This window comes from Hermetia illucens, chromosome 2 (assembly GCF_905115235.1).
Source record: "Hermetia illucens chromosome 2, iHerIll2.2.curated.20191125, whole genome shotgun sequence".
In the NCBI taxonomy this organism is placed as follows: domain Eukaryota; kingdom Metazoa; phylum Arthropoda; class Insecta; order Diptera; family Stratiomyidae; genus Hermetia; species Hermetia illucens.
The window spans coordinates 61251545-61270171 of record NC_051850.1 but is presented as its reverse complement, the minus strand read 5'-3'; the positions used below and the strand labels follow the sequence as shown (position 1 = coordinate 61270171).

Genomic DNA, 18627 nt, shown 5'->3' with positions numbered 1-18627 from the left:
GACATTGACCTTGCAGTTAAACTTGCTCAGGTTACATACTGTTGAATGCAGACCTAATGTTATGTTTCTGGTTGAGGCGACTGAAAATTGAATTTTGTATTAAGGATTAGCGGTACCGAGACTCGCTGATCAAGATACACCAGAACATATGGAGAGACTTGGAGAGAGGAAGATGTTTGCAGTTTTGGGGATCGTAAATTGTCCAGGTCGCCATTGCGAATTGAATTTCAGTGCTGCTTGTGAATTAAGGATGAAAAGTATACGCGAGGCATTACATTTCTTGGGAAACGCGCGTAAGATTTGATTTTTGTTTTGAGGTTCACTCCTCCCAGTAGTTTTTCCAAAGAGGCTTTTCATAATGTGGAGTAGTCTCAAACTGTTAGCTTTTGGTTGGAATTTTTTCCGCAATTTTGCTTCTGCTCGCTTGTGGGATTTTCCGGAGTTAATTGTTTCATGCAGTTTCTGTAAATTTAGTGGACTTTGTAGCTTGAAAACTGGCAAAGTTAGCAACCGAACGTTACGAAATTGATTGGGAAGTTCAGTGTGAAAAAGGCTGGTTGTTTTGTCGTTGATGGAGGACAAGTGGAAGTTGTAAAAAGGGGACGCGGCAAACTTCCGCTCTGGGTATTTAAGCGTCTCTGATTGACTTGATGAAACGCCCACTAACATAAGTGAAAAACATTGAAATTGGCGAGAGAATTATCAGCGCGACGGAAGTGTCGGGGAAAAATGCACGTTTTCCAGCCGCCAAAAGTTGGAAATTTTTATGACGGATCCGAATCTGATGAAAGGTAATTAACGTTAAACATTATGGTTTTGAGGAACTGCGAGTGACTGTACATTAAAATAATGCGTAAGGATTTAATTAGACTTGATGCGGTACCTGTGTCTTATCGGTCTTTAGAATATCGTTCCAGATATTGGGTGACAATTTCAATTAATATGAAATAGACTTTAGAAACAAACTTAGTGGGTTGTGGGTCAGTGTGTCATGCGAGACGACGTCAACAGGAGGAGCGATTGGTTTCCGAAAAATTGCACCATTGCGATTGACGGTGAAATAGATCACACTGTTTTTAATTTTTTTGTTACTTTTTTTCAAATTTTTAATCTTTACTTTGAATTCTTAACGAATAGATAAGGAAACAAGTGTTCGAAGTGCCATTAGTAAGGTGTTTACTCAGACAGGTGAGGAATTTTACTTTCCTTTAAGACCTTTTCTTGTTTTATTATCATTTTGATTTCTTATTCATTCTGCTTTGATTTATTATTTATTATTATTTTTATTTCCGCCATTTTGCTTTTATTTTACGGATTTCTGATTATTACTTGAATTATTTTATTTTTGATTTAGTTATTTTTTTATTTCTTTTGTTAATTTCTTATGGTTTGAATATATTGCCATGAAATCTAGCTAATAATTTTTGATTTGAGAGCTTTCTTTCCCCGCTCCTCCCCTCTAGTCCCGCAAAATTCTCTTTTTAAAATGGCCTGAGAATGCTAAAGCAAGGTGAGAACCTCCAAGACCGCGCTTCACCATACATTTGAGGCAGAAAGAACATTGGTCGAAGATGCGATCAATCGTGGATGGAGCTTCAATATTTGCGGGCCAACCTTCACGGTCAATTTCGCCATCTCCTTAGGTTTCAGGGGTAGCTCTCTCCTCTTGGTCGTTTCGGGACACTTAGGATGACCTTTTGACCACCACCAACACAATCTTATTTGTCATTGCAAGCGCTATACGGCTTTCGAAAACAATGAACAAAGCTTTACTTTAATAGAGACGCAGATATTGCGGCGGATCCCCGGTATAACTCGTTATAAACACATGTCAAATGAAAACATTCGTGACCAGTATGGCGTCTCTAACATCATCGACAATTTGCTAAAGAATCGCCGTTAACTGTATGAGCTAAAGTCGGCCTAAACAGACAAGACAATGAAAAAGGACTTGAAAATGGCTTTCAAGTCCTGAAACATCGGCGGTTTTACACAATAAACAATGATCTAAGAATCCCGCGGCTCTACTGTGGCCAATGTTACGACCAAGACCAAATGCTATAAAGACTCAAGAAGAAGAATTCTTGAATGTATTGCAACCAGTCATAAAAACTCATTTGAAATCTTTTAAGATGAATCTTTTCGGCTTCTTCAATGCATAAAAAAAACTACTGAGTGAATCGCAATTATCCTAGTTTGTGGACCGTAGAAATATGTTCTGAATAATTTGTGAAAATTTCAAAGAATTTCGTTGGATAGATTTTGGGCTATGGTAGCAGCCGATTTTCAACATGCTGTTTCGAGAAAAACCCATTTAAAAAGTAGAATGCGATTTTCAACCATAAAATCTTAACTGACCTTTAGTCTGCTATATCTAGTCCATAAACCTTGAGTTTCTTGAAGAAATACATGTAAAGCCTTGGCTTCAATTCTTATGATTTTAGCGAAGTCATTCGAACCGATAAATACGCGCTTTATTACGGCGATCGACATAAATCTGGCATGTGACTTATCACGTGTTTAACACTATAATTTCCGAACGACTCCGAATGTCGAAAATTCGCTTTCCCCATATATTCTACATTATATCTAGATACAATTGATGCCAAAAAAAAAATTCGATTGCGCGGATCCGACACACGGGATGACCCCCTTAATACTACTGTAAACATAGCTGTAAATATTTCGAGTGCATACTGCAATTCATCGAATTTCCAAGTTATAAGAGCAGATTAGCTTTTTGCTCCGCATTTTCTTGTATTAATCACATTAACATTGCTCAGATAATGATATAGCAATATGGAATGCGACCTCCGTTCCTTCGGCATTTGATTAACTTAAAGGAATCTCCTGACACATTTGACATTGATATTTAACTATTATATGCTAACCAAGGTATGCTTTTAATTATTGTTCTAAAATAAGACGTTTCTCACCTGAACTTACACCAATTAAAAATCTTGAAATCAACATCCAATACTTCACATTATCGGTCACAGCTTCCAGTGACGAATATGCAGCACTCGCAAATGTAAATAAACTAAGTGAACACAACAGTGGCAGTCTTATCGATCCCGCTTTATTTCCCCACCATCCGAAAAGTGGGCTGAAGAGCATTTGTCCGAGCGGATTGGCGCCAACTATCAACCCCATGAATTCTTTTCCCGCATTTGGATCTAACTGAAAATACAGCAGAATTAGGCATCGCCAGGGTATCGAAATATCTATGCATACATACCTTATCTAAGTATGGCCATATGCCTGTTAGTACAATACTAAATCCTAGTGACATTAGAAACATTGTGAAATAAATAATTCTTATGGAAAGCCATCTTTTCTTATAATCTTCTTCAGTTTCCAGGTCATCGATGAGTTGTGGCGCTTGGGGAGACTTTATCTTTTTCAAAGCTTTACGAAAAAACTCCATGGTGGCTTATGAAGACACTATTCTCGGCTAATCAAGTCATACTGAAAAGAAAGTCGAGTATAATTGAGTTAATTTATGGAAATGTTTGTCAGAAAATTCAATGTTGAAGAGATAAAGGAAGAGATTAATGAATTGGCTGCAGCACTGAATTAAGTACTTTGCAATACCTAGGTTGACACGAATTCAAAAGTATATAGAAGACAATGTGCCTTTTCAATAGAAACTAGATATATATATAACTAAATGCAAAGGCAAAATGATAATTTTTTTGTCTTATTTCACGTGTTCTCTAAGAGGAGAATAATCCGGTCTTTCCATTGTAGTTCACTGATAACTATGCACATTTGTCTAGAACAGGGAGCGCAATGACCACCCACAATTGCTCATAAAATCGAATTACCTCAAATACACGTGGGGTATGATACCCTTTTATATTTTTTTTTCACACAAAATAATGGAAATGTGTCAACAAGTCTAACGTATGTTTGGGTAATTATGAAATAAAGTAGTTTCACTCCCAACTCTGAAATAGTGGTTGGCTATCATTGCAGGGCACGAACTAAATCCATTCATCAGTTAGTAGTGTGTACGCGTATGTGTACCCAACATGTGGAATGGAAAATATAAGAACAATTATTGCACATGCGTCGCAGAAAGTAAAAGTAAAATGCTCGTGTACAATAAATCTCAGAAAATAGTGCACCGAGTCACTGTACTTACACATATCAAATTGTTTTGCATACTGAATCACACAAATCAAAGTCAGGGTAATTAAAGTGATGTATGCATGTAAGTGGTCAGGGAGGTATTATTAAAAACAGTTACATTGTAACATTAATATGTATGATACGACAGAATTAAAAGAGATTGACCACAAATTAAGAGTTTGTTGTTTGCATTACACGAACAAGTCAGCGACTACAAAAATAGATGATTGGGCGTTTGCTTGGCTATTCAGATATATCCTCAACAACATACTGTACACATTACATCTAATTTAACATTGAAAATGTTCCGCTGGCTATAATAATAATGAATTATGATAAATAGAGATAAGTTGAAGGCAATCAACTCCGTGTGTGCATTGTGTCCACAATAAATCCACAATGTATTATATATATAATGCTAGCGCCATAAAATATCAGAAAAAAAGCATTAGCAAAAATGTGGGAAAAAGTTAATAGAATTTTTATGAAGTCCTTTCTTTTGTAGACACTTTCTGTATAGTTGAAACTTCGTCTGTGAGATGACTGTGATTATTCCCTATGTTGAAAAAAATGTGAAAAAGTGATTGACAATACGTTAAAGTCCTCAGGCAATTTATGCGGCGTAGGATCTTTTATAGAACTAGACTAATTTTTCTCATGTTTCCGGCTGGAATACACGTTATATTATTATTAGTTCAAACGAAATATTCTTCCTTACGCTTGATTATCGTCATCTTGTCGACAAAGCTATGATTCCACCCTCATAGGATTTCTGTGGTTTCTGGCCAAGATTTTCTTCTTTCTTTTTCTTCAGCGTTTGTCCCGTTCACAAGCGGGGTCGGCTCGTCGTGATCGGCCTCGCTATTTGGCTCTACCAAATGCCTGATATGGATGCAATCGCGAGGCTTTTAAATCCCTATCCAGCGTATCAAGCGACCGTTGTTTCGGCCGACCTTTTGGTGATTTACCATCGACTTCGATGTTCAGATCAATCTTGGCTAGTGAATTCTCGTTAGCGCGAATTACGTGACCATACTATCGAGGACGCCTCTCTCGCAGTTTTTCCACGATTGGTACAACGCGAATATCCTCATTTCGGATATGATCAAAACGTATGCCACTAGTCCAACGCAACATCTTCGTCTCCATTACCGCAAAACGCTTTTCACTGTCTCTTATAGTCGGTCAACACTCAGAACCATAGAGAGCGTGGTTTTTGGCCAAGACAACACACGATAAGTAATTTTTTCCCGGATAGATTTTCTTAACCTAGCCCATTCAATTTTCCAAAGTCGCTAGAGGTGTGTGTAATGAACTGCTTAGGATTGTTTGACCGGGTTGACCATGGCCAAGGATGAGGATACAGTTATCCAAAAACCTTAATAAACGTAGTGAAGTCGATCGTGCAGATCCACCAGCACCTAAGTGCAGCTCAACTGAATGGTCCCGTTGGCACGCAGTGCTTTCACAGTAGTTTCAACATAAATGAAAATATGCAAACTTAAAGTGTGACAAGACTCATTTTCAGAAAGTAATTAACCCAAAAATCTGAAAAAATTCGAGGCTATGCGCTTATATCGATTTTAGGCTTCAAAATATGTCCCATTCCGAAATCCCATATATGAAGAATCTACTTCTCCCCAGCCCTTTGCCGCTATTAGATGAGCCCTTTTTATAGTTTTTTCAAAAAAAACCCTTGTTAAAATCGATTCAATGTCTGTCTGGCTGTCACACGCACTTTTCTCAAAAGCGACTGTAACGATTAACAAGAAGTTTTGGTGAGAAAGTGAGACCTGTGAACCCCCATGCATTTGCTGCACGTTGAACTTACGGGGAGGTCCGCATATACAGCAGTGGCAGTAAAAATAGTAGTGTGACATCAACATAATTTCTTACATTTAACTTTTTTATGAATTTGATTGTTGCGAAATACTACTTAAAGCGAAGTGTCAAAGTGGTTATAATTTGTAACAGCTCTATAACGGAACTTATGTCAAAATTAAGTTCTGTAAGAAATTATCATTCAGCGCGATAAAAATAACAACGGGGAGTTTCTTCACATTTTTTACTATTGTTTTTCCTTATAATAGACCAACTTTACAATCAAATCAACAACAAGCAAAATCTATTTTTTTTTTTTTTGAAAAGTGGAACGTGGGCCGCGTTATAGTCCCGAGAAGCGAAATTTGATAAGAAAGGGTCAAGGAAGATACAACATCAAAAAATATTTAAATGATTTCAAATATTATACAATCAAATACACGGAAATTTCGATTTTTCATATTTCTGGCTAATTCGTACTAATTTGCCGATCCCCAGAGCTATTTTTTTTTAATTTTGCATTCCCAATAATTGGTAATGCCCATATTTCGTACCAAATCGTCAGTCCCTTGACGATGTACGAATTATTGGAATTCGACTGTAGTATATTAGTAAATTTTGAAAATTTCCTGCACCCCTTAAAGTCTTTCTAGTAATAACATAGCCTTTAATACGAAGGATCATATTTGATGGAAACCTACTATTATTAACAAGGTTAAATTTGTCTCTTTCACGCCAAATTTCTACTCCCTAAAACAAAAAAGTAAGTACCACATCAATTTGAATATCGGGTGTATTCAACGTATATACACTACGAGCTATGTATAATTAGAACCCTTTTTGTACCCAAATATTCTTATACAAAATATCAACAAAACATTTGATACCTGAAGGGCTGAACTTCCGGTTTCCGTCTTGTTTTTATAATATTTTCGATTTGATAATGGAATAAATTACAGAGGATGGCCAAATTATTAGAGCTACTCACATTTTTCAGGTAATTTTAAGAACATTATACTTTTTCATATTAAGTATGTATTATTTAGTTGCTGTTATTATTGTTTTTGAAAGGTATGCGTTTCTTTTATACGTGTTTTTTTTTTAATGTTCTGGTGACAATGCATTTTTGAACTTAGATCATAGTGAACATTGCCATTTTGCAATCTAATATTTATTTGGATGTACATGTGTTGATTTTAATTAAATTTTGTGACTTTATTTCATTCATTATTTTTTTGAATTAATTTATATATGACATTTTTAATTTTTATATTTTTGTTGAATCAGTTTATGTATTTTATAGGTTTTTATTATGAAGGGAAAGTAAGATCTACCCCGCGAAAAATTTCTGAGATAAAAACGTTGATTTTTGAGTTAAAAAAGTTCATCGCATTAATATCAAATGTTTTCCGGTCGTGATATGAACATAATCAAACAAAAAGTTGGTGCAAAATTACAATTAACACCGAATGGGATGGCAAGCGAGGTCGTAAAAAGTTAACCTCGCCTAGAGATGGGCGAGAAATAAGGAACATTTGTGTCCAAAATGGAACGACCTTTTCAATGACCATTATGTGACAGATTTAGGATGCCAGTATTTCAGTATCAGTAAGGTCAATTCGATGTTAGGGAGAAGTATTAGGTTTTTTATGTTGACGTCCATTAAATAAAGCACTTCTTACCCCTGCAATGATGGTAAACTGGCTCAATAAATGCAAATGACATTTGAATTTGATTGTTGATGTTTAGCAAAAAATGACTAGACTTCTTTTTAACAAAAATAGTCCGCCATTTAGCTTTCAATTTTACAAAATCCAAACTCAACAATCTTTTCCGAGTTTGGTTTTTTTACAAATTATCCTTATATGCATCGACTGACAAATTAGGTTTTGTGAGAAGGAGCCATGATGAACAAAGGGCCAAGCATCCATTCCGTATTATAGTCTGGTCAATGATTGGCAACGGAAGTACAGGGCATCTATAAATTGTCCAAAAGATAATGAAGTAGGACCAATATATAAAAGTCTTGGAAACCAGAATGATTATCGAATCGCAATATTATATTTGTCTAACACTCTGCTCCATACCAAAGGCCAAAAAGTACGGATTTTTTCAAATATATTGAAAGTATCCCATGAAGAGTAAGAGTTATGATTCCAGCAGGAGGCCGCTTGACTGAATATTATATTTTTATTTCATTTTTAGCGTTATGAGATTATGTTAAGTATATTTCAAATGTCTATTCAATACTATTTACAACATAAATAACTTGTAAAAATTGGTAGCATGTTTGTTACCTTTCCTTGCATATAAACTGAAATTCTGAATTTTTTCAAAGGTGGCTCTAATAAATTGGCCACCCACTGTACTTTGCAAATTATGTTATATGTAATTTGAAAGTACTGACTTCGCAAAATATTTTAATAATAGACATTTTTTATGTTGTGTTCATTTTACGTTTTATCTTAATTATTTAATTAAGGATAAAAAAATTCGGACTTAAGGGGATTTCCGGGAAAATTTCTAAAATATGGTCATATACTAATATTAACTTTATTTGTGCAGTTATTGGAACGGGATGTATTTTGTGGCCTAGATTATGTATAGGCGCATCACTGTGATTTTTTACAGATTTTTAGGTTGGATAGGCTCTGAGAACGGGACCTGCATCACTTTTTGGGGGTCATATTTTGAGCCGTCAGTCCCCTATGTTTCACCCAATATTAAAAATAAAAATAATAATAATAATCGTTGGTGCAACAACCCATATTGGATCAGGGCCTTGAAGTGTGTTAGAGCACTTCATTCAAGACCGTAGCGGTACACTACAGTACACTGTAGGAGACAATGTGGTCAGCATTGCGCTCGCCCGAGATTATTACCGTAATTTGACTCAGGTACTTATTCACAGCTGAGTCGACTGCTATCCGACGCCAAATCACGATACAAATTCCACTGCCACCATTGAGATTTGAACCGTGACCTTCCGTATGACGGCCTTGTGCTCTAACCGCTCAGCTATCCGGACACATGACCATATTCCGTGAAAAAAATGTACACCTCCCTTTGGCATTTATGGGGAACTCCCTCTTCAAACCCAACATAAAACGGCGCCACTTGCTATATGTAAAGGGATTCACAAACCACACGTTCTCACGAAATTTCGTGCCAATCAGTTCAGCCGTTTTTGAATAAATCGGGTGTGATAGGCAGACATTGAATCGATTTTAATAAAGTTTTGTGTTTAAGCGAAACCTTAAAAACGTAATAATATACCATCATTTGAGCAGATATCAGTATGGGCTGCATTTTGAAGCTTAGACATGTTATAGTAGCAGCTTTGGAATTTTTTAAATTTTTCGGTTGAAGAATAGGTCTGTATAAGAAACAATCTTTTTTTCGAACGTCAAAAATTCAGTTTGAACTGTAGTAGAACGTTCCTGGAAGATGGTCCCCGTTGAAAGATACCAAAGCTTGTGGATTCGTTTTTTTTTTTGAGTAGGGAGGTGAAATGCATTTACGAAATAAAGTGCCGGACTTCTGTCTCAGACAGGCTACCGGTTGAACCACCCCCTGTTGCGTCTAGGATAACAAGGCCTTTTCTGTATAGGAGCATAACCCGGGATTTTAAGAGCCTCGGCTATCCTGTTGTGTCTCCTATCTATCTGCCTTCCCCACTTTGTCCCGCGTATCCCCACTCTGCAGGGACACTTGACACCTTTCCGTCGATAGACGATGGCGCTCTCACATTCTGCCAAAATAGATGTGCCAGGCATCATCCACCACATTTTGCAGTTCATTCAGTCAGCCGAGCGTGATTTCCTAACTGATGCAGGTAAAATTGAAGGTACGCGTGTCCGCTGAGTTAGGTAATAGTGAACCTCACCGTACTTTCGATTGAACCACAACCATACGTTTTTGATGACGGCTTCCTTATTTCTCTCGCCTTTTCTGAAGTATATAGACCTCCGCTCAGCAGTATAGAGAGCGCCATCACCATTGCTCCCTGCTCTGACACGGTACTCGCAAAGCGTCTCGCTGTTGTGCTTGGATAAGGGGCCTCGGCATTGGACACGAGTCAGCAAATCGCAAGCATTGCAGCTTTGTCTGAAGTATGGCGAACCTGCTCGGAAGAGCCTGTCTTCGTATCTATCATGATGACGAATTCAAGAAGATCATGATTTCAGCAACCTGATTAGGGAGCATTGTGAGAACCTTCTCCTTGGTCAGCACAACCACTTCGGTTTTCTTCAGAGCTAGGGAGAATCCATACTCAGGCAACCAGACACGGCATAGCACCACTCCCAGTGTGCGTTGAGCTTGCTCAACAGTGCGTATACGACCAGAAGCGAGTCATTATGCATCTCCAGTCATAGCAGACTATCGTATGAGGTGTTTCAAAGGCCGAGATAAAGAATAAATTATTGAGCCGCCCTCGATGTGACTTTCATTCTATACGGGTCTCGTAACGGTTCTTTAAAGATTCTCTCAATATCCGCAGGTTACCTGGAATATAGAAACAGTTTTCCAGCGCCTTGAGAGTCACTCGTTGACAGTCTGCCTCAGCCAGTCTCAACGCTTGAACCACTTTCTTAATGACATCGATTGCTGATTGCCCCGCACTAAACCCACCTTGTTTTAGTGAATGGACTCCCGCAGCACGTACTGCACCAGTCAGTCTTGACTTAATGAAGTCTTCCTGGGGTACACTGGCGACGTCTCTATTCAGCGGTACAATCGAGCAGGAGGGAAAAACACTCGTGTAATGCAAGTGGAGATTTTAAATTAAAGCCTCTTTTGGTGTACCACAGATATTATGCTCATTCTAAACAAACAAACATTGCCTATTACCGACTACTGTATTCTATATTCATGTATATAAATTGATCGTACACCTATTTTCGATTCACTTAGTGCATAAAAGTATACATATAAAGTATGTATATTGAATACCTCTTGTTCAATGTACAAACGTATCTATCTGAATTAGGCACTACTCCAAAGCACACTACATATGTCTGTCTGGGGTAATTGATATTGATATATAAATTATTAAAAAACGAAAACGAAATGTTTCCCTGCGACCTCCCATTCACGTGATGTTATGAAGACATCATACACGTTTAAGAATTCACAAACTTCACACAAAATGTAGAAGCTTCACCATCCGTAACTTTGTTAATAATAATAGTTATGCTTGTGCCAGATTTTGTACTTCTAGGGGAGTTTCCGTACAAATTTCTAAAACATGCTAATATACTATCATTAACTTTATTTGTCCAGATATCGGAACGGGATTTAATTTGAGGCCTAGATTTAATTTAGACACAACCCTGTGATTTTCTTGAGATTTTTCGGTTGGATAGGTTCTGAGAACGAGACATGTTACACGTTTTAAGGGTCATATTTCGGTCGAGCCGTTTCTGAATAAATTGGTTGTGACAGACAGACAGACATCGACTTGATTCTAACAAGGTTTTGTTTCACACACAACCTTAAAAAGAAGATTTATCTATCATATGGGCATCAAACAAAAAGGCCTAGGTGTACTCGTATCCAATGATTAGTATCTGAAACATTTCATCCCTGCTGCTGTGAGAAGAATGACTTGCAGCATAAACTTCTGTTAGTTTTGAACAATGGGCGCGGGACTTCTTTTGACTTGGCAAATATTGAAGCTGATTTCCCTGCAGATGTTGTGTTTATTCCTCTCAATACAATTTCATTACTGCAGCCTATAGATCAAGGAGTAGCTTTTAAATCATATTATTTACAGCGTACAATCAGTCAATTGATTCGTGAAACCGGTTTAGACGAAAAGTCAATGAGATAATGGTGGAAACTATTCAACAGGATGAAAGCCATTAGAAACATTAATTTTTAATGGAGAGAACTCATACACGCTGTAAGAAAATGTGGCCTGAAGTAACCAAAACTGATGAAGTTGCTCAAGTGGTTTGAAATTTGGTGAATGACATCACACAATTGGTAAACAGACTAAGTGAAGAATTAACGGAAAAATAAGACGTCATCGAATTAATTGAATCCATCATTCAATTTTTGACCAACGAAGAGAAAAACTCCTCATTCCTGAAAAAATACTACGAGTCTTATCCACAAACTTTTTACAGGAAGCATGCCTTAAACGTGATAGAGCAAAATGAAAAGAATTTCAAGAGTAAAAAAATTATCAATGATGGAATAAATTATAAGCAGCTATTGACTGAGCGGAAACGAAAAGTATCGCAACCGAAAATACATTTATTCTTTAAAAAGGTTGCCACTGAAAAGCACACAAAAAGAACCTCAACCCAGCACTTCTCAGGGCATTCTAGCTCTAAGTGACAAATTTTATGTAGTGTAAGTTTCATATTTTTATGTACACATTTCATTATGTTTATAACAAATGTACTTTACAGTTAAGTCCTCGAGGGTTTTACGTGAGCACCTGTCTTGCGACTTAATCCTACGGTTTTCTTAAGACACTGATTGATTTTGTGACCACAATCAGAGCCCCGCTGAGACAAGCAACAACGGTACCAGTTTATACCAAGTGCATGGGTTAGTATTCATACTGGTGAATGCATGATATACCTAAATCTCTACCGAACTAAGGAGTACGGCACCCGTGTTGAAACGCAACACCACGCCGGGGCCCGAAGGTCTCTTCTCGCTTGAGCATAACCACAGCCCCAATGAAACTGCCACTAGGGGACCTACCGCAAATAACCGAGCTATACTCACATACAACGGGAGTTCACCCGAAGTATGAGAGTCCAGGAGCTATCCGGGTTCCCATGGTACCAGTATACCCCTGAGGTTTCGTGGCCAATTACCACTTCAGATGAGTCCCCGTGCAGACTCGGATCTGATTGCCCGGATTAGGCCTTTGAAGCATTCGCCTACTGCCTCACGGCCGGCAAACCAAAGTGAGTACAGCGTCTCCCGGTGCCACCACTATGGAGATTCTCCTCGGCCACTTGGTTTTGGTTTGGCCGACAGGATTGCCGCCGCGTCTTCCTTACCTCTGAGCACCAGGTGTACTTTACAGTGAAAAATCAATAAAAAGCAGAAGTTCTTGGATCATTAGGGAGTAAAATATACGAGATCCCGCTTAGTGCGAGATTCGATTTACGCTAATTCCTCAGGATCGTATTATTCGCGTTATGTGGGATATATCTGTATATATTTTTAATGATCGTGTCTACTAAGATGTTATTAGTAATGAAGATGTTAGGGATAGCGAAAATGACCATCTGGATTGATAAAGGACAATTACGAGAAGCAGGCTATTCCAAAAGCATGGACATATGAAAACAAAAAAGGCTATTTTTTCCGATAATGTCGAGAAAAATTGGAATATTTTATATATGGATATGGATATTTCGAGGACCAATTGTCGTTGTTCCTTAGTGAATTCTAGCCGACATACACAACAGTAGAATGGACACATAAGTTGGTGAAATAAACGATTGTGAAAGCATGAGTGAGTGAAGATATTCAGTCGCGTTTCATTGTGGACTTCGCCTTTTATAGTAGGCAGTAAGATGAAAACACTGGTTTCTCTCAGGAAGTCGAGGTGGTACAAAGATATTTATTATGTTTTAAGTTAAGACTGAAGGGGACAGAAATGATCATCGGCATATTTACCAAAACCAATGGAAACCCTTTAGTTTTTCTGTTTAAATCGGTAATTGACTACTATGTAGGTATCACAGTGCTGAGAAAAATCAAAAGAATCAAAATCTTAAATTGCAGTTTTTGCCTGCCTTGTAGCTAAGGTTATCAACTTGGAGCTGGTGAGACGTTCATCCCAGGAAGTTTATGTAAAACTATCTTTTTGGATAATGGTACGAACTTTGTGGACGCACCCTGAGGGCTAAAATAACTACGAAAAATCCTTCCTTATGTCAACTCCGTTTAAAAGGTTCTAAATTCGTTTGACAAAAGAGGAACGAGTCGCTATAGTCTCAAAATGACAGTGAATATCCAAGCCTGTTTTATCGATAGTGTTTACTATTAACTTAATGCATTTTATATTTGAAAAAGATATTGACTCACTTTTGAATTCAGAATCAAATATTCACTTGACACTTACTTGCACAACTTTAAGTGTGATGATGAAACTAAATAAACTAAAAGCAACAAAAACAGTATAGGATGCCCCATAGAGAGTGGGCAGAGGACATATAAAATACTCACTTCCTTAAATTTGAGCAAGAATTCAAGAACTATAAGCTGGACATTCTGGCTTTGAACGAGGTTAGATGATAGATTCTGTAGAGAACTCCTCTATGTCTCTGGCGGCATTGTGCTATTAGACCTTGGAAAGCATGACAGAAGCGTGAATTTGATGTTGGACTAATTCTTACGGCAGCCGATTTCGGACAGGATACTGTCTGCGAGTTTCCGGTTCAGAATGAGGAAATGAGAAACACCTCCAGTCCAATACGGTGGAATTGGCTTTTATGAACAAATGAATGCAGAACAGGAGAGGTTCGCAATATGGGTTCTGACAACAGCTTACTCGATTTGAAAGTGACCGTAACGATAACAGTCAGTAATTTGTGGAGTTTTGCAGTTTCCACCATCTCACCATTGACGCAACATTATTCGAGGTCGAGTTTAGAACCTACCACAAGATCAGATAAACCTCAAAATACCGGCAGTGTACAAGTAATCCGATTGACCATATCACAATCAACAGTAGAGTTAGAAATTGTTTTATCGTTGTGTGTAAAAGAGGGGCGCTGATATTCGGCTTAAGCGAGACCATCGCATGATGGTCGCTTGCGTATTATTTCGCCTGGTTCTCACAGGGTTTAAGACCTCAAGTTCAACATCGACCTCTTACCCGATCCCACTGTCGTTCGACAGTGTGAGAGTTCAAGTGAAAATATTAATGGGCATTGGACCGGCATGAAAAAATGCTTTTTTCTCAGGCGGTACTCACAATACCTGGTTGACTACGGTTTTTTCGATACTCCGACCAAGCACGTTAACAAGGGATGTTGAGCAATTTAAGAGGCGGAAAAAGCGCCTCACCACGACTATGAATTTTGAAGCAATCCGTGAAGCCATTGCAACAAATCCCTCAACCACCGCTCGTAGATTGTCCGCTTGACTCGACATTCCACATCACATTCCGCATCTTCACGCCCTTGGAAAAGTCAATAGGTGTTGCTGAGAAGCTCCTCACGAATTAACTTAAATCCAAGCTCAACGACGTGTCGACACCTGCCGAAAATTATTACAAAATCCATTTGACGAGCGTTTTATCCGCAGAATCGTTACTTGTGAGGGAAGTGGTCTATTTCAACAATCCAGACAAACAAAATCAATTGTTAGACGCCAGGCAAGATAATTTTTGGCGTTTGGTGAAAATTCGAAGATATAATTCACTCTGAGCTGGCTTCAGATGGTCGAACCAGACCTTTACTGTGCCCAACTTGATCAAACGCATGATGCGCTCGACAGAAAATACCCGACTTTTATCAATCGAAACCGCGTTTTCCTGCAGCAAGACAATGCAAAACCACATACCTTCAGACAAACCCAAGAAAAAAAATAAAAAATCTCCAAATGAATTGAACTTCTTCTTCTTATAGTCCGGACTTTGCCCCATCCGACTATCACCTTTTTCATTCCATGGAGCGCTTTCTTCGTGGCCGCAACTTCAACAATCTGGATCACGTTGAAAACGGATGCCGAGAGTTCTTTCGCCTCTAAAAACAGCGAATAGTACCCCAATGGAATTGAACAACTTGCTGATCGATGGATTCGAGCCATAGATTCAAATGGACTTTACTTTGAAATTTAATTCTTTTTCATTTGTTGTAAAATTTTGTTTAAATTTAAAAAAAAAATCTGAAAAAAAACTTGGTTCACCCCTATATTATCTAATATCTCTTCAATGGAACCACGCAATTCACGAGAATTCACTTGCCAAGATTGGTCTGAACATCGAAGGCAATGTTAAACGACCAAAAGGCAGGCCGAAACAACGGTGGCTTGATACGCTGGATGGGGGTTTACAAGCGGAGACTGCACCCAGATCAGGCATTCGATAGAGCCTAATGGCGAAACCGATCACGACGAGCCGACCCCGCTTGTGAACGGGACAAAGGCTGAAGAAAAAGAAGATCTCTTTGCTGGAACATGCATCTCCTTCCGATCATCGATCGATCAAACAAAAGGCAGTGCACTTCGTTCAAGCATACATACGAGTACCTTGTGCATTCTACATCATCATGATCAGAAATGTTAATGCGTCAAAGGAGTTTCAAAATATTCAATATTATTATTCATTCTAATTTGATTCACTAAGTTGTATTTCGTGGCGACACTTAAACATATCTTCTGTTGTACTTATCGCATCGGGTCATACTATACGGCGATTTGACGACAATCTGAGCTACAGGTGTCTCTTTGAGTTTTATGATCGTACGTTTCAGTCTCAAGTTATAGCGCGTCAAAGATGGAGTCCACCAAAGAAGAAATTCGTCATATTTCACATTTTTACTACCTGAGAGGTAAAAATGCAACAAAGGCGGCCAAAAAAATTTGTGAAGTTTATGGATCCTATACTGTAACGGTTCGCACAGCACAGCGTTGGTTCGATCGATTTCGTTCTGGTGTAGTGGATGTCGAAGATACACCCCGTACTGGTAGACCAATCGTCGTAGAAACCGATAAAATCGTCGAAATTATCCAAATAGATCGACATGTGAGCATTCGCTCGATTGGCCAGGAATTGGGTAAGGACCATAAAACCGTTTGGAACCATTTGCAGAAGATTGGATTCCAAAAAAAGCTGGATGTTTGGACGCCACACGAGTTGACGAAAAAAAATCTCTTGGACCAAATCAACGCCTGCAATGCACTGCTGAAACGGAACGAATTGGACCCATTTTTGAAACGGATGGTGACTGGTGATGAAAAGTGGATCACGTACGAAAATTTCAAGCGAAAAAGATCGTGGTCGCGGCGAGCCGGCCCAAACCATCGCCAAGGCCGGATTGACGGCCAGGAAGGTTTTGCTGTGTGTTTGGTGGGATTGGAAGGGCGTCATCCACTATGAGCTGCTCAACTATGGCCAGACCCTCAATTCGGTCCCCTATTGTGAGCCGACCGTTTGAATCAGGCGATTGACCAGAATCGGGCAAAATTGGTCAATGGGAATTGGTCACCAGGCCAACGCTCGGCCTCACACATCTTTGATGAGCCGGGAGCTCGGATGGGATGTCCTATCGCACCCAAGGTATAGTCCGGACCTGGTTCTAAGTGATTACTATCTCTTGCGGTTCATGCAAAACACTCTTGGTGCTACTAAGTTGGCTTCAAAAGATGCTTGCGAAAAGTGGCTGTCTAGAGTTTTTTGCAAATAAGGAGGGGGTGAAGAATTTGCCTTCTAAATGGCAAGTTTGCGAACAAAACGGCGCATATTTGACTTAAATCGGATAATTCTAAGTATGTTAAATAAAACTCGATCACAAATATGACATTACTTTTTCCCCAACCCAATATTATGTATACTTTCATTTTACGTTTATTTGAAATTAATGTTTCAAAGGGGGCTGAGAATAGTCAGTTGAGTTACTTAAAATTTATAATCAAGCATCAAAACAAGGTTATTTGGATCATTTCCAGACAACAAAGATCATTCTGCGGTAGAGACATAACTATGTATCCCTCTGCTGGAGATTTAAAATCATTATCGAAGGTGAAAGTCAAAGGTAATGTCAGCATAATTTGAAAAAGTAATGAATGACCTTGGTGAAAACTCGATTGTTCTATGACTCAAAACAGAAGGGAGTCAACCGCACTTTATAATGCAACTTCTATTTTCCCACCATAGCAAAACTGGCATGCAAACATGAAAATTAAAAATAGCAACTATAAATCATTATTAAATTATCTTTCTCTGGTTTATCTCCTGCTATTATCAACTTAAGGCACTTTATCGCTCTGACGACCTTAACGATTTATTGTCTCATGTGAAATAGTAATATAATGTTTAAGTAAATATAACTAATTTAGATAAGATAAGCTGCTGTGCCACTATTTGAATCTACATTGCTGTAATGCATTAGACAGCGTGAAAAGTCGCCGGAATCACATGTGTAGATAAGGATTTAGAATGCCAATTCAAAAACATATGTGCGATATAAATACATACTATATATCAAGCAATGACTACATCATAATGCAACTTGGACACCACCAACTTTCAATAAAATATTGTTTTATTTCAAATCTATAGCAGAACAATAGTAACACCAAAAATGGTGGGTCGTAACTGGAGATGACTTTCATATTTCATTTACGACTGCGATTAGAAAATGAAATTGTGTGTATGGAGTACGCAGTTGCGAATTCCTGCACTACTATTATTCCTTCATGCAATATTCCTCCATTTAACTCCTCTCTCTTTAATGTTTGCGATGAACTTTCTTTGAACTTTATAACTGATCTGACAAGATTTTCAACTGGGAACTGACAAGGTTTTCAACTGGGAAGAGACTTTACTTTAATTGCATTATATATTACGAGACCGGTTTGTCTAGTATGTTGCATGCCAGTTAATTTTCTATTTTCTCAGACACTCGTACAATTGTTCCATTCTAGACAACTCTTCTACGAGAATTTACGCCCCTCCCCCGTCTTTCACAT

General features: G+C 38.3%; 1 protein-coding gene across 3 annotated transcripts in view; it reads right to left on the bottom strand.

Annotated features, from left to right (window-relative positions):
• LOC119647427 (major facilitator superfamily domain-containing protein 8) overlaps positions 1–18627 on the bottom strand; it is a 37894-nt gene that overhangs the window by 12608 nt on the left and 6659 nt on the right. The window contains exons 1-3 of one of the 3 annotated variants that reach the window (XM_038048335.1): positions 3828–3969; positions 3239–3468; positions 2937–3180 (exon numbers count right to left, since the gene is read on the bottom strand). In XM_038048335.1, the coding sequence (XP_037904263.1) occupies positions 2937–3180; positions 3239–3427 (433 nt within the window). In that variant the 5' untranslated portion in view covers positions 3428–3468; positions 3828–3969. Of the gene's footprint in view, positions 1–2936; positions 3181–3238; positions 3469–3594; positions 3789–3827; positions 3970–18627 lie in introns of those variants that run through there. The other 2 variants (XM_038048336.1, XM_038048334.1) reach the window with 2 other exon arrangements.